The sequence below is a fragment of the Condylura cristata genome, unplaced genomic scaffold (assembly GCF_000260355.1).
Source record: "Condylura cristata isolate star-nosed mole 26May11 unplaced genomic scaffold, ConCri1.0 scaffold00041, whole genome shotgun sequence".
In the NCBI taxonomy this organism is placed as follows: domain Eukaryota; kingdom Metazoa; phylum Chordata; class Mammalia; order Eulipotyphla; family Talpidae; genus Condylura; species Condylura cristata.
The window spans coordinates 2134956-2161015 of NW_004567142.1; the positions used below are offsets into that span (position 1 = coordinate 2134956).

Genomic DNA, 26060 nt, shown 5'->3' on the forward strand with positions numbered 1-26060 from the left:
GCCCCACCCCTAGGACTCTGTTCACCAGCAAGTCGGGCGCGGAGTTTGGGACTCCTGGGCCACGCCCCCACGCTTCCAGACCCCGCCCCAGAGCCCCGGGCCCCGCCTACCCGTCGGAGCAACCCAGAGGCCATGGGGACGCCGAGCAGTCCAGACGAGGGTACCCCGCCGCCATCGGTCCCAGAATGCGACGCGCAGGTCCAGCCCCAAGGGGCATCTCAGCCCCTGGAACACTCGGAGGATCTCCGCGATCTCCAGGAGTCTCCTGCGGAAATTCGGAGCAGAGGAGTTGAGCAGCAGGCGGAAGAAGAGGAAGAAGTAGGAGAAGGCAGCAGCACCGAGAGCAGCCGCGACGCGGTGAGGGTCCTGGAGCACGAGAGCAAGGGAAGGGGAAAAGGGTCTATTAAGACAGATTGAGCGAGTGCGTGACCGACACAGAGAGACGAAAGAAGGCCCCAGAGATATAGAGGCTCAAGAGAGACCCAGAGAGAGACCAGGTGGGTAGAGACAAAGAGAGACTGTTAGAGACCTCTAGACAGCACACGAACCCTAGAGATATGGAGACTCCTGAACGATTGAGACCCAAACGGAGCCAGAGAGACTCAGACCAAGAGAGAGAGAGAGACACGAAGAGACAGGCATAGACACCCAAGGACATGTAGATAGGCTGCAAGACCAAGATCCAAGAGAGACACAGAAAGAAGAGAGAGAAAGAGACAAATACAGGGACAAAGACTTAAACAAATGGAAACCCAGAAACAAAGGTGCCCCCAAAAGCAGAAATAGAGATCGGGAAACCTTAAGAGAGGGAGATACTCGAGGGAGAAAGAGACATAGCAAGTCAGGCAGAGAGATGAAGACAGAGAAACGGGATGACGCAGATACCCAGAAGAGAGAGTGAGAGAGAATCCAGGGCTCATGGGGACACCAAGAAAAGGGGACCTGGATGGAGGGGTCTTCGTACCCCTTCCCTGGACTCTTGTGGTTGGAGACCTGCACCCTCCCTTGCAGAATAAGATCATCAGAGGAATGTCAGGCCAAGGGTATAGAATGGGGAAATAGACCTGCTTAGTGACTGCTGGATACCTCTCCATTTGACCTTTCGAATCTCAGGCAGAGGCTCCGCTTCCCTCTCAGGACCTGGCTACATCCCTGGCATCCAGCCAGCCTGGGGAGGATGTGCGAGGGGCTGCGAGGCGGCTTCGAGGACAGCAACTAGAGGCCCTGACTCGCGTGGCCCTGATGGAGCAGCGAGTGAAGGAACTTCAGCGCCAGAGGAAGGAGCTGAGGATCGAGGTGAGGATGCAGATCTCTTGGGAAGGCTGAGTCCAACTCACCGGGGAACCCGATGGCCAGGCTGTCTTCTGGATGCTAGGCTTGCCCACCTGCCCCATTGTCACTCTGAACTAGGAATTCTGGCTCCCAGATTCCCCCATCAGACAAGGACATCGAGTCCCCAGCCCCTTGCTTCCTCAGTCCCAGACCCTTGGGTCCCAGGCCTTGCATTCTCTCTGCAGATGGAGGTGGAGGTGGCCCTGCTGCGGGGTGAGCTGGCAGGGGAGCGAGTGGCTGCTCGACGGGAAGAGGAGCAGCTGCGGGAGCTGCTGGGACAGCAGGTGGACTCTGAGCAGGGCAGCCGTGAGCAGCGGGAACAGGTCTGTTAGCTCTGCCAACATCAAAAAAAAGTTTCCTTTGTGGGAAGGAGGGTCCTGGTGCTGCTTCTGGGATCTGAGAACCACAGTTGTCCCCATTAGCCAACAGGGGTTACTTGGACTTGCTCCAGGGAGGGTTTGTTTCCCTCCTGCTTTCCTCCCCCGCCCAAGCTGCTATACTGGGGCCTGACTCACTGGGGCTTCATGCCTTTTCCCTCTTTATTTGCTGTTTAAATGTCATAGGGAACCCAGCAAAAACAGAAGAGTCACTCTGTGACCCCTCTCACCCTATCTCGTGGTTTCGCCATCCCTAGTTTTAAAAGCCAATCCCAGACAGCCTGTTGTCTGTCAGTACTTTAGCATGTGTGGTTTACAGACAAGAGTCCTTTTTGTCACACTGTCCCTATCCCATCATCACACCTTCAGAATCATAAGTTTTTACAATGGATTCATTTCCACCATGTGTCACAGACTGAAAGTGCTAGTTAACAGTGACTATTTGGGGGCAGATGAGGTCAACTAAGGGCTGATGTGTTGTTTCACATCAAATTGTCCTGGTCAGGATGTAGCCAGCTGTGGGTCTGTGGTGTCCTTTGCAGGTGCTTGGATAGAAGTAGAGGCACTGTGACAAGGGGTCATCGGCTCTGGTTGTCTAGACCGCAGTGACTCACTTTGATCTCTTTGTAACAATCCTTCACCTAAGGCTTGAACATCTCTTGGTAGTCATTGCTTGGACTAGCTATTTTTATAGTTTGGAAAATGGCAACTTTGGAATTCTATCCAGTTTTTCTCTTTGTCCTTATTTTGTATGTTGGATAATTTTCTGGGGCTGAGTCCCAAGCCCTTATTTGCCCTCAAAAAGTTTCTGTGTCTTCCAGCTCTGATTTGTCTCCCCAAATCAAGGGAGCTGTATGTCCTCCCTTTTAGCATGCTGGTTTCGGTATGAATCCTCCAATCCTGCATTTCCGCTTCCCTCAGACCCAGAAGTCCAGCCCTTACTCCCTCAGACCCAGGAGTCGAGGCCCCGGCCCCTTCTCCCTCAGTCCCAGGAGTCTAACCCCTTCGGACCTACTGTGTCCAGAACTGACCTCAGCAACTCCGTTTTGTTGTCCTCTTGGTCACCAGGTCAGAGTTCTGGGCTTTTCTGTGCACATTTTCTATCAGCTGAATCAACCTGTCACTTACTGTCAATTAACATGTCCTGATCTTTCTAGGCCTTGAAATTTTCTCTCTCGTTCAAGTCCTTTGTACCCTAATTGTCATCCTCATTGCAGGGAGCACTCAAAGGAGCCATCTTAGCCCCTCCAAAGTCTATCTTCTTAGATCTTTGGAAGGGTGCTTCTAAAAGATCCCACTCCAGCCTTTTGATCCTGTTATGGCTCCTCACTGCCCCTGACATGAGCTATGCCTTGCCATATTTGTCTTCCACTGCATCACCTTCCTCACCAGAGTTTACCCTCTAAGATTCCTGTACTTGTCGATGTCTCTGCATTTGTGCATGGTATTTCCTCTGCCCGAAATGTTCTTCTAGCTGCCTCTAGCTCTTCAGGTAGATAGATGTTCCTGATCTTTGAAACTTGCCTTAAAACCCTCACATCCAGAAAGTCTTGGATTACCCTAGTTGAAATTGTTCCCCCTTTTGCTTCCCACAATCTCTATGTTTCACTGTCCTGATTGTTCCAGGCTGTAAGTGGCTTTTTCCCCACCTGGAACACAGGGTGCAGGGTTGACCCTAGCATCTGTCACCTGGCCCGGATGTGTTTTACATTTATTTCTTCATCCATCTCTTAAACACTATTTACTTGACAGGCCTGACTTGGGACAGGCCTGACTGAGAGTGAACCAGACAGACAGGGTTATGCTGCCCTAAAGCCGACACTCCAGGTCTGAGGTCAGGATAGTCTGGGCCTCGCTGGCTGGTTTCCCTCTCCATGCTCCAGGCAGAGGCTAAGTAAGAGTCTGGTTCTTTTTTTCAGGAGCAGAGGCGTCTGAGCCAAGAGCGGGACCGAGTGGAAGTTCTCCGGCAGAGACTCCAGGAGGCCCAGGGACAGCTGGAGTCACAGCCAGAGGACCAGCGTGAGCGACTTCTGCAGGGGGTGCAGGAGGTGAGGGCCCTGGGGACCCTCTCTGGGGTCTGGTGTCCAAGACCCAGAAATCCAGCTCCTCAATTTTCCATATCTCCCACCTAGGAATTCAGGCCTCAATTTCCTGACGCAGGAGATCAGGCCTTTAATCCCTGGCCCCTGACCTGGCCCCAGCCCACAACTCCCCTGGGTCCTATGGGTCCATTTCTCCAGCCCTTTTGGGTTCCCTGGACAGATGAGGGAACAGTTGGACGTGGCCCAGCGTGCCTACGAAGATCTGGAGTTCCAGCAACTGGAACGGGAGAGCCGGCGTGAAGAGGAGGATCGGGACAGCTCTGGGGCCCGGGCCTTGGATCCCAGGGTCCAGGAACTTCAGGCCAGCGTGGCACAGCACAGGGTGAGCTGGGCTGGGCTAGCTCTGCCTTCCTCTCCCTTGTCCTCTGTCTCCTCCACACCATGCCTGGTCCTTTTGTGGTCCTCGTTCCCAAACCCTGTCCTGTCCTTCAGAATACTCTCAACGGTAGCTGACTTTGAACATTGACTGGTGTTAGGCACGACTCTAAACATTAACTGAGTATTGACTCATGGAATCCTTACCACAATCTCTATTATTTTTCCCATTTTATAAAGAAGACCCTGAAGGTGCCCAAGTAATCTTTTCCAAGGTCACTTACTTTGGAGGGGCTTGAGCTGGGATTTGAACCTACTGGTTTTCACCACGGGACTCTGCCTCTCAAATACTAATTCAAAAAGATATCCCCTTTCTTTTCTTGGAGCCTTATTTTCTTTTTTAATGTTCTGGGAAACTTCCATACTGGTTTTTTTTTATTACGAAAGTTTATTTTTACATCATTTTGTACATTTTTTTTTCCATCCCGATTGTAATCCCCGCGGGTTTCCCATCACCAAATCACCATCACCATAATCCCGTGCATTTCTCCCCCCCCCTTTTTGATCCCATTCCCCACTCCACCACCACAAAATGTCTCTGGTATATGGTTGTTCATTATTTTTGTTATTTTCTCGCCTGGTCCATTATACTCCTGCTATGAGTGAAACCATCCGGTATTTTTCTTTCTCTTTCTGGCTTATCTCACTAAGCATGATCTTTTCCAGCTCCATCCAAGTTGCTGCAAAAGACATGTGTTTCTCTTTTTTGGTTGCTGAGTAATACTCCATGGTATATATGTACCACATCTTTTTTATCCAGTCACCTACTTTTGGGCATTTGGGCTGCTTCCATGTTTTTCCAATTGTAAATAAAGCAGCAGTAAACATGGGGGTACAGGTATCTTTTTCAATCAGTGTTTTTGTGTCTTTGGGTAGATCCCTAGGAGTGGAATTGCTGGGTCGTAGGGAAGCTCCATGTTTAGCAGTTTGAGGAACCACTTGGAGCCTTATTTTCAAGGGTCTGACAGATCCTGCTGGAAAAGCCACTTACTCAGCTATATTTAACACAGAAGTTTTCCATAGTTTTGGAAGGTCTGATGTGCGTCTCTACTCCCCACTTCTATTTCTGCATCTTTTTCTCATCTCTGTCTTTTCTCTTCCTCTGTCTCACACAACTTCTCTCTGTGCTATTTCTGCCTTCTCTCAGCATCTCTGACTCTGCGGTAGGAATCGGAGGCCCTGTCTTGGTCACGCCTTTTCTGTTTATGTGATGGTTTGTCTCTGTTCTCTCTCTGTTCTTGGCAACTCTCTGGGTCTCTGTGTCCCTCAGTCTCTCTCTCTATCCTCCAACCCCTGGTCTTTTCTGGATCCTCAAAAGGGAAGAAGGCACAAGAGAGTTTAATTGAGTCGCTCCACCCCTCCTGGGCACCCCATGTCCCCTTGTCTCTATTATGGAATGGAGCATAGAAGCCCAACAAAGCCCTGGTTTTGCAGGGCGGTGAGGCTGGGAGTGTGTGGGCCCTCCTGGAGCAGATGTGTAACCAGTAACCTTGGGTCTTTCTGCAGCGCCGGATCCAGGTCTTGGAAGAGCAGCTCAAGTCTCTAGGGGAGCAAATGGCAGCAGAGAGCCGGGGGCTGAGTCGGAAGAAGGAAGAGGCCCTGCAGGCCCTGACACAGGTAACTTCCCAGTTTGGAGTTCTGTCCTACTATCTTCACTTCCCACTTGGGCATCCCATGGCTTCCCTGTGCCCCAGATGTCTGCTGGCATCAGGGAAGCAGCTGGATGGCACATTTCCTCTGAGATATGGTAGTCAGTGACAGTTTGTTCTTTCCTAGGAACGCAGCCGACTGCTTGAGCTTAACTGCCTTCAGGGAAATCCCGATGGGGACTTCTCTGAGTCCAACCAGGCCCTCACTAAGGTAGGGGGGTTTCATTCACCTGTGACTGTTGAGTCTAGACCCCCACCTCTCCTTCAGATATAGGAGTGCATCTCCTCCTCCCTCAGACCCTGACATCCTTCCCCCACCTCCTCCTTCCTCAGCCCCTTCTCAGGGAACCATCAGTCTCTACCCACAGACCCCCCCCTATATGGGGAGGAGAATTTGGGGTGTGGGAGGCTTGGACATTAAGCCCACACTGCAGCCCTTGAGCTTTTGTATTTTCCATCTAAGAAATGGGCTGGCACTGGAGGCCTGGGGCAGGACATCGGGGAACTGGAGGGTCCCCCGTGATCCTTCCAGCTCCCATCAACCTTCTCTGCTCTCTTACAGCTCCTCTTCACTCAGAAGACAGACCGCCAGCTGCTGGTGCTCCAGGACCCCACCGCCCACACTGCTGCCACCTCCTCCTGCCTCTTCTCGGTTCACAGCTCCCTGCAGGTTCCGCCCCCTCGGCTTCGGTTCCTCACGTGTCTCACTGGTCCATCTCACTGGTTCACCCTGTCGTGGGGGACAGAGAAGGATGACCCAGGGCTTTATTTATTTATTTATTTTAACAGATTCCAGCTTTATAATGATTATTATTTTTCCTTTTTTTTAACATCAAAAAGAAGTTTAATAGCAACATGTATACATCTTGTATACATGGGAGAGAGCCAGCATGACTGACTCCTATTTTTGTCTCCTTTCTTCTGCTTGTTGTCGTACCCTTCTTCTGGTGAAATGGGGACGTGCATGCCGAGTAAATTTCATCAGTGGTTCAACAGGTTCTATTGGCAAGAAGCGCTCCTCTCCCTGCCGTCCACAGCTCCCTGCCCCTCAGCGCAGCTGTTTGTTTCTTGCAAATCCTTTCCAGAGAGGCTTCCTTCAAACTAGGCATGTCAACTTGTGAAGGAATTACTACTTGCTAATCTTCTTTAAGATTTATTTATTTTTAGAAGAACTGGGTGTACAGGCCAGAGGTGCAGGAGGTGAGAGTATACACCAGAGACCGAGTCGGGAGAAGAACAGATTGACTGAAACCCTCTGCTGAGGAGCAACAGGCGAGACAGGAGAGGTCTGCTGTGCCATGTGGGTCAGCTCCCTGGCTGGGGATCGAACTCAGGCCATCTTCACAGTGATAGCACTGAGGCTTAACCCCTAGGCCATCAGGGAGGCCCCTAATTTCTAATTTTAAGTGAAATGACAGTTTGTGTATGAGGTTGGGTGAATAGGAGTTGAAAAAGATGTGTTTCAGTGGTGTGGACATATAGTTAGTGCTTAGACATGGGGTAGTTCTTGGAATATGATAGATATTTTTCAAAAAGGTGTATGTTAACTATTGGTTTTTATTTTCTGCTGTAACACTCTAGGTTGGAGATCATTTTCTATTGTTGCTTTAGAGTTGTTCATCACTTTTAATAGTTCTGTAATAATAATAACATGCATAATAATCAGGACAACTAGTATTATTGACTCCTCGTGTGCCAGGCAATGTTTGAATTGCTACCCATGCATTTGCTTATTTGATTTTTGCAATAACTTTGCCAACCAGGCTTTTAATTCTATTTTATAATAGTTGAAACAGGCTTAGATGGTTATTTAACTAGTCAGTGTCTGGCAGGGCAGTGATATGAACCCGGGTAGTCTGTTTTCAGAAGCTGTGCTCTAGAACACTCTGGGCTTCCATGGAGTACACATTCTACATGGGCTTTCAGCCAATCCTTCTCTTAAGGAGGATGATTGGAGTTTTTTGCAATTTAAGCAACTGTGTTTTGAATACTTTTTTCTCTGTGTGTCTGTGTATGTACAAGAATAACATGAATTGATATTGTTAATATCTTCTCTAAGGTAACGTAACAATAATAATAATACTTTTTGAGTGCTTAATATAGGCCAGACTTGAAGTCTTTTTATTGCTTTCAACCATATGAAATTGCTGTTATTTGGAGATGAGAAACAGTAATTTGACATTGGTTCAAACTAACATGTGTATGTATATGAACTGGAGCACAGGCCAGAGGTGCAGGGGTGGTGAGAGAATTCACCAGAGACAGAGTGGGGAGCTATATAGACAGCAGGGGAGACAGGAGGTCTGTTGTGCCATGTGGGTCACCACCCTGGCCAGCTGGGGATCATGATGAAGCGGCTGCAGCTAGCTTCTCAGTGCTGTGCTTCAACCCGCTGAACCACCAGGAGGGCCCTATATATATATATTTTGGTGATATTATAATTCATGAACACATTACAGCTTTACAAAATTACATATACTACCATATATATATAAGATATATACTGTATATTATATATAGTATTACATACACACACTTCATATTTATGCAAAGACATTTATATTTCATTTTTGTTCAGAAGGACCTGCAGAAGTAGGTCCTGTTATCTGGGTAAAAGGTTGGCAGATCTTCCGGACCTTTCCAGACTCGTTGCCCAGAAAGTGATAATGGTGGAGGGTGGCCATGATGCCAGGCAGCACAACTTAGATCACATAAAATCCTTCTAGTAAATCCCATAGCTGTAAATATTTGGTGGGAGGCCATGTCCATTTCTATGGAGTTGCTCCCTGAATCACTGGCTCCTGTGGACACAAGTGGGCCTCATACCACGGATGTGGACATGGATCTCCATCGCTGTGATCCCACACCCACCTGCCACCTGGGTGTTACAAGGGATGGTAGGCACTGGCCCCTGAACACTTGTGCCAGGCAAGGGCTTGTGTGCTTTGCACGAAGTCACTCATTCACTTCTTACCTCACCACTTTGCAGAGGGGAAATCTAGCCCCAGAAAGCCAAGTCTCACACCCAGTAAGTGGCATGAACTGTGCCTTTCAGGGACATTGTTTCTCAGGAATCTTTCAGAATCCAAGTGGGCCCTGTGGTTAGTGCAGTTCTCGGATACTCAAAGACCACAAGGTACATGAAGCACCCCATGAGTATTTACTAACTCAGCCAGATGAACAAGTGGGTAAATGAGTACAAAAATGAACAAATCGGGCCTCCCTGGTGGCACAAGTGCTGGTTAAGCCACAGCACTCTGAAGCTACCCATCTCCACTGCCGCAGGAATTTGATCCCGGCCAGCAGACCTCTCCTGTCTCTACTGCTGCTCCTCTCCGCAGTGTGTTTCAGTCAATCTGCCTGTCTGCTCCTGCTCTGCCTCTAGTGAATCCTCTCACCCTACCTCCACACCTCTGGCCTATACCCCAGTTCTTGTATGATAAATAAATACTTCTTTAAAAAAAATCACTCCCCTTCGTTCTATCTTTCTTCCTCCCTGGACTGTGAACCCTTCTCAAATGCTACCCCTTCTTTCCAGGATTCGTGATACCTAATCTACATTTAGCCAACTAGGAAGTGACATAACAGGTGTTTGAACCCAAGCTAAATGTAGATGCCACTGGGTGCCTCAGTTTACCTACCTGGAGAATGGGAATAATCACAGCACCCATGGGTTAACAGTTAAAGTGCTAGCATGGAGTTTGGCACATAGCAGGTGCTCAGAAAACTTAGGATGCTGTTACGCTGTTACTCTTATTATATTTACAGCTATTCATATTGTTATAATTAGTGGCCTCCCCCTCCTTCTGCCACATTTTCTGGTTTCTGTGACCTGTGCCATCTTAACTTTTTGTCTCCCACCATACTACTCCCTACAAAACAGCTGGAGGGATCTTTATTCTCCCTCTTCCATTTAGTGCCCTTCTAACCTGCTCATATGGCTACATGATCTGGGTCCTGCCTACCTCCCACCACTCTCCCCCACAACTACTTTGCTCAGCTGCGGGAACACTGACACTCCATTATACCACACTTGTTCTTGCATCAGGGCCTTTGCACGTGCTGATTTTCCTACCTGGAACACCCTTTCTCTCAGTCTTTTCTGGCATACTCTTCTCCTCTGGGCCCTAGGGTCCCTGTCTACACTTACGGTGAAACTGAAAATCTTTTCTGTGTGTCTGGCTCTTATGTATTTCTAGGGTGCCATTGGCCTCCAGAGGACAGGAAGCCTGACCCGGAAGAGGGGAGAGAGGACAAGCCAGAGGGGGGACCCCCGCCCTCTCTCCCTCCATTGTACTGGTGAGATCTGTTCCTATGCTCATGTATCTCTACATCCACTACTCCCTTCCTGCAGCATACAGTGGGGAAGACTGGATGCCTTCCTGTATGGGGGAGAAGGGAGGGTTGGACAAGGACAAAGCTGGTTCCTTAGCCCCAGCCCTTCTCCCTCAGGACCTCTGAAGGCCTCTGCTCTCCCCCCAGCCACAGGGGACTCTGGGAGACATCCCCTCTATCAGCTGCTGAACTGTGGCCCTAGGAACAGGTAAGGTGACAGGGAGAAAGGTGGAGAGATGGGAGGAAAATGCTAGGCCACTATAACCTTCCCTGGCCTCTCCTCCCTCTAGCTGTGGGGTCCTCCATCCAGACATTGCCCGCATGGAGCAGCTCCTGCAGCAGGCTGTGGCAGAGAGGGAACGGCTTCTCAAGGCCAGGGTGAGACCCCAGAATCTCTTCCTCCTTAGGACCCCTTCCCTCCTGCCCCCCAGTATCCTACTTCAGCTCCTTTTGGAGCCCAAACTCCAACCCCTCCTCCCTAAGACCCAAGAGAGCAGCCCTCCAATGCCTGCTAAGACCTAGACCCCTGTATATTTTCACAACATTGTATTGGTTAGCATCCTTGTTGACTCCTTCCTCCTGAATCCACAGGAAGGGACCAGAAGAAACCCAGAAGTTTCTGCAGGCCCCACTGTCCCTGCCATCATGGTGAGTCCTAGCTCACCCTCTCCCTGCTTCCTTGCTGTTTCACCCCCTGACCTCCACCCTTTCTTTTCACTCTTTTCTTTAAAGATTCATTTTATGAATGCATACAAGAGCTGGGGTGTAGGCCAGAGGTATGGGGTTTGGTGAGAGAACTCACTAGAGACAGAGTGGGGTGGACTGAAGTATACTGCTGAGGGGAGTAGCAGGTAAGACAGGAGAGGTCTGCTGTGCCATGTGGGTCACCTCCCTGGCTGGGGATCAAACTCAAAGGGAAGCTGCCCTCGGCCAGCTTTGCAGTGCTGCACTGTAACCAGGGAGAGCCTAATGTTTTATTTTTTAACTATGCTAGTAGTACAGACACACTTTTGTTTTGAAGAACGTAACCTGACATAAAGAAAGTGCTGGTCTCCATCAGACTTCAGGATGCAAGTGCTTTCTCTTGTTGAGAAACCTTTGTTACCTTCTGCATACTTTTACATGTACACTCAGCCCACCTTCTTATGTGATGAGCACATCACTGCCAACCAGTTTTTCTGTCTTCTCAAACTGTTTGTCTTTTTCTTATTCATGTCTATCAGTAGTTAGTGGGCTAAGACTGGGTTACATCAGTGACAAAAATGACAATCCCTACCTCAGGAAAGCTGGCTTTAGTGGGAGACAGACAAAAAGCAGCATTAATGAGTAAATTCAATAGCATGTCAGGTGCTAAAAGCCAGGGGAGCTGAATAAAGCTAGAAGGGAGGCAGAGACTTCTGGGTTGTTAGTCACACATTCTAAATCATTAAAAATGAAGTGCTCCTGCTTTGGGGCATCTTTTAATTTTATTTATTTATTTTTTTTTGGTGCCTACAAAACCTAGGACATCATTATTTATTCAACAACCCTGTTGTGTACACTCCCCCACCCCCACTTTTACCCCAAGCTACCTTTTGCACATGATCAAGCGTGCCTCTGAGATCACAACAACTGAGGCAGGAGCCCAGCAGCACAAAGCTCGTCTTTGAAACAGCTATGCCAGGGGCATGCCTCGTGTTTCTGCAGATGGAAACTGAGGCTCTGAGCAGGGCAGGGCTTCCCAGGAGGTGACACAGGTGTGCAGCGTAGTCCAGAGTTCCAAGTGCATGTTTGCTCCTCTGGACTGGGGCCTGGCTCCAACACATCCTGCCTGGGTGACCTCGGTGAGTTGCTTCCTCTCCAGAGGCCTCAGTTTCCACATCTGGGAAATGGAGACAATAGTAGGTAATTTTGGAGAGGAGTTGAAGACTGATAGCTTGACACCTTGTCAGGCACACAATGGGAATTTTTGTACAGCTTGGTGATCATTCGTGTTACTAGGAGGATTTGGGGAGATGACTTTTTTTTTCTTATAGTAGTTTATTTTTACATCATTTTATCCCTTTTTCCATCTCAGTTGTAATTCCCGTGGGCTTCCCATCACCAAGTCACCCATGTGCCATCACCATATTCCAGTGCACCTCCCTCCCCCCAATGTTTTTAATCCTATTCCCCACTTCATCCCCGTAAAATGTCTCTGGTATATAGTTGTTTATTATTATTATTTTCTCGCTTGGTCCTTTATACTCCTGCTATGAGTGAAACCGTCCAGTATTTTTCCTTTTCCTTCTGGCTTATTTCACTAAGCATTATCTTTTCCAGCTCCATCATGTGCTGCAAAAGGGAGATAACTCTACATAAGATTTCAGGGTACCCTTTCAATTTGCCTCTCCTGTGACTTCCTTGGTTCCCCCTCACTCCCTTGCTCTGCTGTCCTGTGCTTATCCATGGAGTCTCTCTGTTTCTCGTTCCTTCTTGCTCTGAATTCACTTTCGTTTTCTCAGGCCTTGATACTCAGAGTATGGTCCCCCACCCTGGAATAACTCAGGTTCTACATTTTAACAACATTCCTAGGGGCCTACCCCAAAGGTCCAGATGTATGGCTCTCAGCCTCAGTGTGCCGCAGGGATCAGACCATTCTTAGCAGGATTGTTTAGAAGAAGAAGCAGATTGAGCTGGGTCTGTGGTCAGACTCTCATAAAAGAGATTCATGGCTTTAATTCTTCTCCCTCACCTAAAATGATCTCTTTGCCTGGTGAGCCCTGGCTTAGTCAGCTCAGCTGTGTGAACGAGGTCTAGTGACTTAACCTCTCTGAGTCTTGGTTTTCACATCTGTAAAATAGATGAACTCCCAGAATTTGAGGAGGGCAAAGGGATTATATCTACAGGGTGCTAGGCAGAGGCAGTAATCACTGACTTCATCACAGGAATAACAACAATAATAAGCATGGAAACAGTGCTCTCATTTACTGACCACTTAGTTTTGGCCCGTGCTTCACAGAGGCTATGGATGAGGGTCCCCAAAGGGGCTGTGGGCGAGCTCTAGGATTCCTTCATCTCTACACCTTGTTTACTCACAGCTGACCTATCCCAGAGATCTCCTTGGGGACTCCAGGAGTTGAGAAGGGGAAGCTCTGGGGAGATGTCCCAGTCCTAACTAACTAGCCATTGGAATGATTGTCAGGGTCACCCACCAAGATCACCCTTTAAAGACTGGCCGCAGGCCGCCAGGATGCAGGACATTTTCCACATCCTTTGCCTCTTCAGCAGCCCCCCTTGCTTCCCTTCCAGGCCCCGCCCTCGCCCCCGCCCCGCCCTTCTGGCCCTCGGGTCTTGGATCTTAGGCAGCATCTGGAACGATGGGGCCACAACCCAGACAACTGCCCGCATCTCCGGGTGTCCGGGGGCTGCTGCCGCGGACCCCTGGTGAAGATGGGCGGCCGCATCAAGACCTGGAGGAAGCGGTGGTTCTGCTTCGACCGCCAGGCCCGCCGCCTGGCCTACTACGCGGGTAAGTCCGGCCAGTCACCTGGGTCTCCCAGTAGGCTGAGAGAGAACATTCAAGAGTCTAGCCCCCCCCCCCTGCACCCCCCCCATGCACACACCTTTCCCTTCCTCATCCCCCTTTTCTCTTAGGTCAGTGAGTCTGGATCCCTAGCCCCTTCTTCTCTCAGATTCTCTCAGAATCTAGCCCCCCACTTCCTACTACCCTGACTTTCCCTAGGGTCTGGGAATGTGGCCCTCCAGCCCTTTCTTCCCCATCACCCAGGGGTCTGGGCTCCTAGCCCCTACTTTCCCCAACTCCCCAGTCTCTTCCTCTTTATCAGTCTGACCCTATTTGGTAATGGTTTTAGACATCTCTGGCCCCATTTTCCTAAGATAGCCAAAAGTCAGAACCATATTGTAACCCTCTCTCCCTCCCCCATCCAGGCACCTTGTCTTTCCTCTCCAGGGAAACAGAGACTTTGAACCTGTCCTTGACTCCCTTCCATTGTCAGGGACAAAGGCATTTGGGGACCTAAGGATTCCAGCTCCCAGTTCCCACTCCCATCTTGTCCATTCTTTGTACCAGTCTCTCCTCCAGCATCAACATTCATTCACCTTCCAACCTTAGAGCCTTTAGATTCAGTCACCCTGTGTCTTACCCCTATACAGTTCTGGGACTTGGGCTCAATGATCCCTGTCATAACACCCTTACCCCTTTGTTTCTCCCTCACCTCCTTCAACAGATAAGGAAGAGACCAAACTCAAAGGTGTCATCTATTTCCAGGCCATTGAGGAAGTCTATTATGACCACTTACGCTGTGCCTTCAAGGTGAACCACCCCCTCCCCTGCTACTGGAGTCCCTGCTTAGCTTGTCTTGAGAAAGGCCACCCAAGACCCCACTAGCACAAGAGACCAACACTTAATTTCACTGTAGGGACCAAAGTTAAGCTGCTGGTCTCTAATTCTCAGCTGCTATTTCTTGACACAAAAGGGTTAGAGCAAAAATTTGGTAAATCCTGATGCCTGGCTGAGACTAAATGAAGAGGATAGGATGAGGTCTGAGGCATCCTGGGAGTATCTAAAGAGGATTATACTTTCTCAGCTTCTGTCCATGATTGCCAAATGGGAATGGGTCCCTTGGTATACTGTGATAACTCTCCTCCCCCACCAAAAAAAACTCAGGAATTGTGCAGCAACAGAAATGTAGGTAGCTGGCAATTGGTACTCCTTGGAGAGCAACCAGCAATGACTTTTTAGAGCTTAGATTGGAATTCCAGTGGAGATACAGCAGCATTAGTCTTCCCAACTGTAAAATGGGTACACTTCAACCCACTTCCTTAGAATTGAAGTTAAAAACAGACATAAGGATTTACTCAGTTCAGGGCTGGCAAGTAGTTTACTTAGTAAATGGCTTGTAGACATTAGCTTTCCCCAGTCACAAATCAGGAGTACCTAAATTTAGAGGAGGAGGATTTTGAATGCCTGTTTCTAATACAGAAACTAGGCTGGGGAAAAGGGATATGGATCCTCCTTGCTCTCCAAATCTGAAACCCCTTCTCCCGAGTTAATTCATTTAATCCTCGTAACCCAGTGAGGTAGGTAGCTTCATTTGGGAACCTAGATGGGGAAGGTGACTAGAGGATCAAAGCTGCACAGCTTTTAAGGCTGGGATTATAATTCAGGGTGGGCCCGTGTCATTTCACTTCACCGCCTCCACTACTTAATTTCTAGAGTCCCAGCCCTCGCCTGACCTTCTGTGTCAAAACCTATGAACGCCTTTTCTACATGGTGGCACCTAGCCCCGAGGCCATGCGCATTTGGATGGACGTCATAGTGACCGCGGCAGATGAGAACCACGCCCCCTGAGAGGCTCCGCCCTCTTCTTTGGGGTTGTCCCAGCAATTACTCCGGTGGTGTCAGGGGCCACGCCCCTTTGGAACTCTGGGGGGGAATTCTGCACGGCTGGTCCGAGCAGCTAGCAGCGGCGTTCTGGGCTGCAGGTGCCTTCCCCTGAGGGAAGCCAGCCCTTGGGACCCTGTCCCGGGCAGGAAGAAGATTGCGGGTGCGGAAAGGAACTATTTATTGGTGCTCCTGTGATATCGAATTAAACATGGAAGAAAAACAGTGGTTGCGGCTGTGGTTTTCACCCTACGTGTGCGGGGTGGAGGTGGGGAGGGCCGTGGTGCCTAGGCAGACCACCTGAATGATAGGTACTTCTGAGAGCCAAGCCCACAGCTGGTTCTGCTGTCTGTAGGAATAGAGGCCTTTAACTCTAAGGTCATAACTGTGAGAAAGGGGTGGGGAGACTCGCATTCTTAATCTTTGGCAAATTTTGCTTTTTAGTTTATAGGTTTGTCAGTTCCCACTCCTTTTTGACTGGACTGGGCTGTTGGTAAATTCTAGGTACTGCTAGATTTCTCACCTCCAGGTCTTAATATGTCATTATCTCTGCCCTACCCTCTTCTTAACCAGCGAGCTCCTCATTCTTCAGGGCTGACTTCAAATGTCCGCTCCTGCAGGGAGCCCTTCCTGATTCCCATCCTAAGTCTGGTATCAGTCCCCTTTTGAGCTTCTCTGTCCCTTTTTTTTTCTTCAAGGTTTATTTAGGCATATAAGAACTGGGGTACAGGCCAGAGAAGGGAGGGGTGGTGAGACAGAGTGGTGGGCCAGAACAAGCAAATTGGCGGAGCAGTGGGAGAGAAAAGGAGAGGTCTGCTGCACCATGTGGGTCAGCACCCTGGGTGGGGATCGAACTTGTGCTGCAGTGGCTGTAGATAGCTTCTTAGTGTTGTGCATTTCACCCCTTATGCTACCAGAGAGGGCCCTCCCCCACCACTCTTAAACTTTCTGGATCTTCACTGATCTGGATCTGTGTCTATGGATTGGGAACTCCCTGAGAGCAGAGCCAGGGCTACCCTAGTCACTGCTGTATCCCTACACACCACAGGGCACATTTCACTATACAGAGATAAGAAAGGAAAAAAAAAAGTTTTCCCCTTCATCCCTCTATCTTTGTACATACTATTCCCTTTGCTAAAGTGCCTTTCCCCATTCCACTCAAATCCTACTTAGTATTTAGGTAAGATAGCTCAGATGCTTCCTTCTCTATGAAGCCCTCTCTGATGCTCGGTTAAGTCAAATGTTTCTCTGGGCTTCCCATCCCTAGCTCAGAACCCTGCTTGCACATTCCCCATCACAAACCTGTTTATGCTGCCTGCACCTCCCCCGCCTCACCATCCCAGCCCTGATCACCATACCCCATCATGACCTTGACCATTCCAGATCATCACTGTTGGCAAGTATGTCTCCTGGACGGGGTAGGAGCTTCAGGAGGTGGATGCTGGTCTGTCTCAGTCATTGTATTTTGGCATATAGCCAGGGTCTAGTGCAAACCAGGTATAGAGGGAATGTCTAATAATTGACTGCATTGACAAGAAAGATACTGAGGCCCTGGAGACTAGTGAACAAGACAGACATAGGACTCTAGCTCATCCTTTAGGTCTCATGCAAGCTGTCCCCTTCTTTAAGAAGCTGTCTCTGCTCCCCAGTTCATGCCATTTTAGACTTCCACAGTCTCCTAGGCTGCCTGTTAGAGCCCTGATCACCTGCAATTGTCACTGTGTGGAGATAGGTCTTCCCTGCTCAAACCTCTCTGGATCTAGGCATTCATCTCTTCTGCCTCCTATCTCCTTAGGACCTGGGTATCTTGGATACCCAGGATACTCAGGATTCCTTGAAGATCCAGAGATGGTGCTCCTGAGTCCTGGTATTATAAACACTCCAATTACCAAGCCCTCAGGGAACTCAGGTGACTATTGACCTTCACCTCCAGATCTGAGACACCTGCATTCATCCCCCAGTCCCTCTGAATACTAGGCCTCCAGCTTCATGGGCATATGACCAGTGTAGCTGACAAGTTCCCCATGCGCAGAAAAAGTCCTATGTGTTTAATGCTCTTTGGTTCTTAATTTTGTATTTGAGTCTATGCTTTGTAAGTGAAGTCTGAAGGGAAGTGGAGCATGTGCTGGGGAGGACTGGAGCCTGGGTCGGAGCCTCCCCTGGGCAGGTTCTGGCTGCCTTCTCCCTTGTCCAATCCTTGTGACCACTGCCACCCTCCCGCCTTGGCAGGGCCTCAGCGCACATGGGAAGTTCAGGGTCAGGGACTGGTCATGGTGGGGTGTGGTTGTGGACAAATGGTGGAACAGGAACCCTCAATCAGTTTGCTTTGATTAGACTCTGGATACCTGTGTCAGTCTGCGCTCATCCCCCTGAGCACCCTGAGCATCACGTTTAACACCTGGAGTGGCCAAGAGAGATAGAAGATGGGGATAAAATTTTTTTTTTTATATTAGTACCTTTAACAGCCCTCTTTCCAACGTTTTGAACCAGATCCCAGTATTTTCATTTTGCAAATTGCCTAGCTGGCCCTGCCTCTGCCCCACCCCTATCCTGACAGAACCCAGCAGTACTTTCCAGAGGGAGGGTCTGTGACAAAGTGGGAATACTCCTGGGCTCAGAGCATGCCCAGCTCTGGGGATGGGAAACCAAGAGTGGAAATGGCCCCAGGCTAGTCTGAGGTCCTGTTGTGGCCCCCTGGGGATCCTCTTCACTGACCCTCTCATTCTTGTTCCCAGGAACCAATTTCTATATCTCTTTGCAGAGACCTTTGTGAGAAGAGGAGGTACAATAGCAGACCTGTGTGGTGGTCCCCAGAATTCAAGCCTCCCTCGGCTCTCTAGTGCTGGGCAGAGGTGGGGGGGAGGTTGGTGGTATGTGGGGGGTGTCAGATCCCTGAATCCGGGCAGGCCTGAGCAGGAGGAGATTCCCCACCCTGGGTCCCACTCCCTCCCAAGATGCTAGTTGTTCCAGTCAGGCCAGTTGGGGTTCCTCCCTGAAACTCTCCCACGCAGCTGGGGCCAGCAGGGCCTCTTGCTCCTGAGCAGACAATAACAGTAGTATCATCATCCTGCTTGCCACTCACTGAGTCCGCACTACACCCCTCAGGAGATATGGGTTTTCAGACCATTTTGGCAAATGAAGCTTTTGAAATTCAAAGAGGGAGACCAAATTGATTGAAATCAACCAGAAAGAGAATTGCAGCAGCAGGATTAAAATTTCATTCGGTCTGATTCCAAACAATACTTTGCCCACTACCTCAATCCACCATGAAAGAACTCTTTCAATGATAAAATAGACACTTCAGTGGCTCAGGTAGGTGAGGACATTTAAGCAGGGTCAGCCCCCAAACAGTAAGTGAGGGGGCTGATATTCCAAGGCCAGTGCTGAGTGACATCATAGTCACTCACTTTCTCTCTGAGCCTCACCAAGTGACCCCACCTGTGTGACTGAGGCACTAGTCATTGTTGGGAATGGGGGTACCCAACAGGGGCCTGGGGAACAGATAATATCTTTATGAAGATGGCCGCTATTTTTCCTGCCATAGATAAATCTTATCTGTCGATCAGGAGAAACAAACAAAGTTAGAACTGTAACTTAATATCAATTATAATATAACATAACACAAGATGATATAAGCAATCATTATATTAGCCAGGACATGGGGATGCTTAGTCATTGTGTGGCTTGCCAGGGTTCTTGTTTGTTTCCATGTTCGGACATGGTAACGATGCTCCTCATCTCGCCTTGACTGCGTCCTGTCTGATGATGTCCTGTGACATTGTTAGTGTGCAATAGAATACCTCAGCCATGCGTCTGGGGCCCTCACTGGTCTCCTTACTTTCTCCCTCTCTTTGTAGAATCCTTTCTTTTTCAATACAGAGGCCACAGTGACATTTTCTTCTCTCTTTTTTTCCCTTCTTTGAAAAAGTATAACGTATACACAGTCAAGTGCAGAAGTACACAGCTTGGTGATTCTTTTCATAGCTGTATACACGTGTAACTATCACCTAGATGAAGATAGTTGTGAGTGCCTCACTATTGCTCTTCTGCAGAAAGCCCTCCTCAAGGTCACCCTCTGTTTTTACATTTTATAAGTACAGATTATTAGGAAAAGGAGAAAGAAAGAGAGGTACCTGCATAGTCACAGGTAGGTTGGAGAGCTGCCCTGTTCTGATTTCTATCATCACTGATGTGTTTGTTCTAGGAGGTATCAATGGAGTCACACAGTATGCTTTGTTTTATTTAAGGCTGCCTGAACTGAACCTTAAGTTTTGTGATCCCAGCAGTTGACTCATTTTTGGTGCTGTGTAGTATTCTGTGGGGGGTTAATGAATCATTTTTTTCCATTCACTTTTCCATGGACTTTTATTTTCCAGGTCTGTTGTATTAAGCATATTCGCTTGTGTTCCTCCACTGACTTAGACCCTCCCTCTCAAAGATTCCCACCTTTTCCAGAACTGATCCAAGTCTCTTCTTAGGGTCTGTAATGCCCTGGTTCTTCTGCCTCAGTTTCCACCCTCTCCCCTCACCTCTGACCTCCAGGCTCACTGCTCCCCTCTGTTTGGAGGGTCATGCGCTATTTCCTGTTCATTGTATGTGCTGTAATGCACTCTGCCCCACCAGGGCCTGCTTCTTTGCCTAAATCCTCCCTATCTTTGCAATATAACTCAAAATGATCTTAGGGAAGCTCACTGGCTAGCCCTCGTTTCAAGACTTCAAACCTTCTTCTAGCTCCCCACACTTTTGTCCTCACTATCCTGTTGTAAATAACAAATTGTGTGATGATTTGATTCCCATCTCTCTTACTCCCACCCCCTTTACCACCATATTGCCACCTCTGTGAGGCCAGGCTATGGTTGGCTTTTAGGTTAGGGGCACCCAGGTGAAAGACTGCTGTACACTGTAGGAACACATTCACTATTTCCTGACTGGTCAGTCAGAGTGAATGGACCCTTCTGCTTTTTGAACCTCAGCATTCTCCCTTGTCCCCTCCAACACAAAGACTTTCTCCTGGGAGCTGTTGGGGATTCTTGACTCCCGCCCTTTCCCTCCTTGCCAGCTGTGGGTGACGCACCCAGGGGCGGGTATCCCGCCCCACAGCGGACGCTGATTTGGCTGGCCCGGTTGGGCAAGGCCAGGGTTGCCTGGGGGGAGGTTACTCATCCCGGGCTCAGGTAAGAGGGCTCTGGTTGGGAGGTGGCACACCCAGGGGAACACGGAGCGAGCAGGACGGAGCCATGAACTCCGCCAGGAAAGCAGGCTTCCCAGCAGGGGTCTGGACAATGGGTTGGCTGCCGCTGCTGCTTCTACTACTACTGCTTGGAGAAGGTGGGTCTGCTGCAGAGGGCTACAAGGGAGGGGAGTGGAGAGTGGTGTGGAGAAAGGAGAGCCCTCTTACCCTCCACAGAGAAGGCTGTGGAAGAATCTCTCCTGAGTTGAGAGGCTGTGGGAAAGAAAGGGCTGTGGGAAGGGCCCCCAACCTGGCAGAGGGTCTATGTGAAGAATTCCTTCTCTGGGGGACTGTGGGGGAAAGTTCTCATATCCTAAGTAGAGGGACTTTCCTAAGCAGAGGGACTTTCCTGAACACGGGATATACTTTCCCTCCACCCTGGATATAGGGGCTTGAGGGAATTCCAGAACTTACTGAAATTAACCAACTTGACATTGGGAAAACATCAAGTTCCCATCCTATACAGGAAACTGTGAGAAAGTCTTCCCCCCATCAATGGAGAGGTCCCTTGCCTTAGGCATAAGGGTCTGTCAGGAAGTATGTTCCCACCCTAGTCAGGGGCACTTTTATCCTATAGCCCAAAATTTGTGGGGAAAGTTTCCCCCTTACTTCTGCCCTGGGAAAGGTGTGCAATCGGATTGTCTACTCTGGGGCACAGAGGGAAGGATCTTTAGTAGGAGTGCTTAGTTCCACCCAACCTTGCACCCCAGGAGCTCAGGCCCTGGAGTGTTACAGCTGCGTGCAGAAAGCAGATGACGGATGCTCCCCACGTAAAATGAAGACCGTGAAGTGTGCGCCGGGCGTCGACGTCTGCACGGAGGCCGTGGGGGCGGTGGAGACCAGTGAGTGAGGCCCCCAGTTCCCAGTACCCCTTCAGCATCTTCAGTCAGGCCCCGCCTTTTGATAGTCCAGTACCTCCTTCCGAATTTGGCCACACCCCTTCAATGCTGCCCCATCCTTCTCTTTCAGACTGGTCTGGATACTTCAGCACAAAACCACCCCACTGGGGCTTGGGGATGAGGGGCTGAGAATTGCAAGCTGGGTGTAGTGAACGGGAGAGCCCCAATCTGGATCTCATCCCTCCGGGGGTACAACCTTTCCACTTCCACCCCATCTTTGAGACCTCTTTACTGGCTCCAGTCCCTGCCAGAATCCTCTCCTAAACACAACCTCCCTTATCCAGAGGGGCCCTGTGATGTGATGTGATGTGATGGGGAGTGAGTCTTCTAGAGGTCTTCTTGGGGGCGCCCTGGGCCGAGGCTCCGCCCCAGACCCACCGTCGGTGAAATCCCGTCCCTCTCAGCGGCCACAGCTCCCAGGAGGCAGGCTCCACCCCTCGCTGATCCTATAGACTTTTTGTCGGCTTCTCAATTCTGCCTGCGTGTTCCCATGGTTCCGCCACTTTCTGGCCTTTGCCGCCTTAACTCCACCCCTAGCTTTCCTCTTCAATTCTGAAAGTGTCTGTCAGCATGTCTGTCCCCTCAAACTCAGCTCTTTGAGGTTCCACCCCTCCGTCTGTCATTCTTTCCCCTCCGACGGCTCTTTTTGAGACCCCTCCGCCCTCTGACCCCGGCCTGTCAGTCCTCTGGTTCGCGTCTGTTTGAGGCCTGAACTCCTCTGACTTCGCTCCCATCCCCATCCACAGTCCACGGACAATTCTCGGTGGCAGTGCGGGGCTGCGGATCGGGACTCCCCGGCAAGAATGACCGCGGGCTAGACCTCTTCGGGATTCTGGCCTTCATCCAGCTGCAGCAGTGCACCCACGACCGCTGCAACACCAAACTCAACCTCACTTCGCGAGCTCTCAACCCTGCAGGTGGGTGGAGCAGACACCGTAGGTCAGAGGCGGAGCCACATTGCGCTCGGAAGGCTATGGGCGACCTAGGGGCCCCAGAAGGATTTGGGGGGCGGGGCCTCGGTGTAGTGGGCGGGACCTGATTGCTGTAAATACCAGATTAGACCCTGGGGTCTGGCAGGTATGTGGGCGGGGCCACAAGGCTGAGGGACTTCAGAGACTCGGACCTGGGCTCGATGGACCTGGGCTTGATTGCAGTAAGCACCTGGAGTTTAGGTCCTAGGGGCGGGGCTAATGGCAGAGCCGAGCTAACTCTAGGGATGAAGACCTGGTCCGAGGTTCCGAGGGTCCCAACTCCCTCGACCCCTTTTTTCCTTCGGCTCGCATCACAGGCAATGAAAGTGCAGCCGAACCCAACGGTACCGAGTGCTACAGCTGCGTGGGGCTGAGCCGGGAGGCGTGCCAGGGTACTGCGCCGCCGGTCGTAAGCTGCTACAACGCCAGCGACCGCGTCTACAAGGGCTGTTTCGATGGCAACGTTACCTTGACTGCAGGTGAGTGAGCCGCAGAGCCCCGAAGTCCCGGGCCTGCAGGAGTTGTGGTAGCTTTTCTGAAGCCTCATGGGCGGTAGATAGCTATCCCTGAATCCAAAGGGTTCTTCCTCCAGCACCTTCTGGGAACTGTAGGCCTGAGTGCTTGCCTTGTTCTAGAATATCATGAGAAATGTAGTCTCATCCTAAACTTAGTCTAGTGGAGTTATTTTTGGAAATACACTTCCATAGAAGTTCTGCCAGGAGCAGAATGGGAGTATGTATTTAAACCTCCAAGCTAGGCACCAAGGGGTATGGGGTTCTGACGCCTCAAAACGCAAGGGGATAGAGTCCCCACCTGTCCCAGAATATTTAAGCATAGCCTCTTGTCCTCAAACTCAGGGAACATGGGAGATGCTTATTCAAACTCCATCCTCTGCCAGGTGTATTTTCGGAGATGTAGTTCTGAGTCTGAGAGTAAATTTGGCCTCGGGGTTGTGGGAAGTGGGGAGAGGGAGAAGTAGAGGGGAAATGGCAGGAGGGACAAAGGGGAGTTTTGTTTTGCTCTTTGGTTATGTGTTGTATCCCTGTCCAAACGTTTTTTTCCAAGGCGTTGGGGCATGTAGGTTAGCCTATACACTCTCCTCCAAAGTACTATGGGAAATGTGGTCCATGTGCCATGTGCCCAGGACTGTTTCTCAAAGTGGGGCCCGACTTGAGACTTTGGGATTAATGGATACAGAGCACTTCTGTCTTCTTTTGGGGGAGAACCTCCTTTTGGGGGTTCTTGACCCCTAAATTTAATTCTGACTGTGCCTATCCCCTCCCTCCAACCACGGACATATCTGTGTCTCCCTCCTACAGCTAATGTGACCGTGTCCTTACCTGTCCGGGGCTGCGTCCAGGATGAGTTCTGCACCCGAGACACCGTGACAGGTCCGGGGTTCACACTCAGCGGCTCCTGCTGCCAGGGGTCCCGCTGTAACTCGGACCTCCGCAACAAGACCTACTTCTCCCCTCGAATCCCACCCCTGGTCCTGCTGCCCCCTCCTCAGACCACCACTGTTGCCACAACCACCTCGGTCACAACTTCCACTCCAGCCCCAGCCACCTCCACTTCAACCATCAAACACACCCCATCCCTAGCCAGCCACACTCCTCCACAGGAAGTAAAACCTGAGATCTCCCGTAGCGAAGACTTGAACTTGGTTGGAGGTGCTGCTGCTGCTGGTCACCAAGATCGTAGTAATATGGTGCAGTACCCCACAAAAGGTGGGACCCATCCTAACGGCTCCACGTCTCTGTCAGCAGGGTTGGCAGCTCTTCTGTTGGCTGTGGCTGCTGGCACCCTACTATGAGGTTCACTTGGAAACCCCCCTCTTGTCCTATTTCCTGGCCCTGGGTAGCTTCTCTTCCCATTGCTTCCCTTTCCCATCACTGGACTGGGCTGGCCCAGCCCCTGTTCCTTCAGCCACCCCCAGTATCCCCAGCTTCTGCTGCACTGGTTTGCGGCCTTGGGAAATAAAGTTACTGTTGTTGTATATATTCTACCCGGGTGTTTCAGCTCTTGGGGGGCAGCATTTTCTACTTCCTCATTTTTGTCTTTTTCTTGTCACCTCATGGTGTCTAGGACAGAGAAGTCAAGAGTGGTCACAGGAAAGTGGGGGAGAATGCTAAGCTTCCCATGGCCAGCCTGGGGAGGGAAGCAGGCAGATTAATGGCCCCTCCTCCCAGTTTGCTGTGCCCTTCCTTCCAGGTGCCATTCCATTCCACTTCCTCCTTACTGGACTGTGAGCTCCTCAAGGGCAGGGACTGTGCCTTCTGCCTCTGTGTGGTCAGTTCTGGCACATCAAATCTTTTAATAAAGTTTAATTACTTTGTATAGTGATTTAAAGACATCATTTCTACCTCATTCCTTGCACTAGTCTCTTGTAGCCGAACCTGGGTGGGATTGTCAAGATGTCTTAGGGCTAGAGAAGCTGGGATCTAGAGTCACAGCCCTGAGAACAGTGGGGTGGAACTCCTTTCGCCTCCTGGGGATTAGCCAGTTTGTGGGTGACCCCACTGGTGCGGGGAGCTCAGTGAAACCCTTAAGTAGTATTGAGGGTGAATGGGGCTTTTAGCAATGCTTGGAGCTTTGTTTAATGGGTTAGAACACCCTCCCCACGCCCTATCTATCTTTTTACCTGTCTGGTTTCTTAATTATTCAGTGAACTCAGTCACGGCATCCCACTTGTTCAAAGGGCCTAAGGGTGGAGGGTGCTGCTGTCAGTGTTTGCTTCATGTTGGGAGCATGGGACCTAGCCCTATGTTTTCCTCTTCTTCAATCAGATGATGGTTCAGAAGCTCCAGGGAGGAAAATTCTGGCCTGAGGTTGAGAGATGCTGGGAGGTTTGGGAATGCTTGATGCAGGGGGATTGGGGGCAGGGGTGAAAGTGAGATAATATTGCCACTATCACTATTAATAGAGAGTTGTATGAGGTAATAACAAAATGATAGTAAATAATGATATTGGGAGGAAAATAGAGACTGAAGAGCAAGAGCAACAGTGTAAGTGGTAACATCAACAGAAGTGTGAGAAACACACTCACCCTCCCAAACTCGAAGAGTGGACTTGGAGACAGGAGTACAGCAAAAGTGAGACGTCACTGATGGTCTTGCAAGATCAGGTGTCTGTCTAGAAAGCAGGCATGCCAAGACACATTTTTATTCCGTTTTTATACTCTAGTGTGCAAGTCTCTCCCCCTTTTCCTTCTCCGTGGAGTACTCAGAAGTTATAATCTTACCTGGATATCACCTAAACACCTTCTTGTAATTGGTAATATACATTAAAACTCTTTGTTTATTCCTTTAGGGAACATCTGGCCTATTTTATGTTATCTCAGTGGACCTTGGTTTTGTTTGAACATTTTGTTTTATGCAGAGATCCCCAGATATACAATGAGATCCTGTATTCCTAATTTAATTTGC

The 26060-nt window shown here is 49.9% G+C and overlaps 2 protein-coding genes across 4 annotated transcripts; both read left to right on the top strand.

The window, feature by feature from the left end:
- Positions 1 to 99: 99 nt before the first annotated feature.
- Positions 100 to 15745, top strand: PHLDB3 (pleckstrin homology-like domain, family B, member 3). Of its 3 annotated transcripts, none has more exons than XM_012733654.1 (15): positions 100 to 357; positions 1114 to 1296; positions 1518 to 1655; positions 3629 to 3757; positions 3972 to 4133; positions 5693 to 5803; positions 5963 to 6046; positions 6398 to 6505; positions 10035 to 10134; positions 10288 to 10378; positions 10461 to 10548; positions 10762 to 10818; positions 13441 to 13660; positions 14379 to 14464; positions 15368 to 15745. In XM_012733654.1, exons 1-15 carry the CDS (start codon positions 133 to 135, stop codon positions 15500 to 15502), a joined length of 1917 nt encoding a protein of 638 aa, XP_012589108.1. In that variant the 5' UTR covers positions 100 to 132; the 3' UTR covers positions 15503 to 15745. The 3 variants fall into 3 exon arrangements, with proteins under 3 accessions (XP_012589108.1, XP_012589110.1, XP_012589109.1); XM_012733656.1 differs by having other exon boundaries at positions 10318 to 10378; XM_012733655.1 differs by having other exon boundaries at positions 1138 to 1296.
- Positions 15746 to 20758: 5013 nt separating this feature from the next.
- On the top strand, positions 20759 to 24631 carry LYPD3 (LY6/PLAUR domain containing 3). The gene is made up of 5 exons (XM_012733677.1): positions 20759 to 20863; positions 21476 to 21607; positions 22411 to 22581; positions 22953 to 23114; positions 23955 to 24631. Exons 1-5 carry the CDS (start codon positions 20773 to 20775, stop codon positions 24446 to 24448), a joined length of 1050 nt encoding a protein of 349 aa, XP_012589131.1. The 5' UTR covers positions 20759 to 20772; the 3' UTR covers positions 24449 to 24631.
- Positions 24632 to 26060: the final 1429 nt, after the last annotated feature.

Excerpts from the sequence above, each read along its gene's own strand:
- PHLDB3 (XM_012733654.1), top strand. The coding sequence starts at position 133 with ATGGGGACGCCGAGCAGTCCAGACGAGGGTACCCCGCCGCCATCGGTC. Across the intron at positions 3,758-3,971 it reads TTCTGCAGGGGGTGCAGGAG|ATGAGGGAACAGTTGGACGT; the intron begins GTGAGGGCCCTG and ends TTCCCTGGACAG. Across the intron at positions 6,047-6,397 it reads CCAACCAGGCCCTCACTAAG|CTCCTCTTCACTCAGAAGAC; the intron begins GTAGGGGGGTTT and ends GCTCTCTTACAG.
- LYPD3 (XM_012733677.1), top strand. The coding sequence starts at position 20,773 with ATGAACTCCGCCAGGAAAGCAGGCTTCCCAGCAGGGGTCTGGACAATG. Across the intron at positions 21,608-22,410 it reads CGTGGGGGCGGTGGAGACCA|TCCACGGACAATTCTCGGTG; the intron begins GTGAGTGAGGCC and ends CCCCATCCACAG. Across the intron at positions 22,582-22,952 it reads GCGAGCTCTCAACCCTGCAG|GCAATGAAAGTGCAGCCGAA; the intron begins GTGGGTGGAGCA and ends CTCGCATCACAG.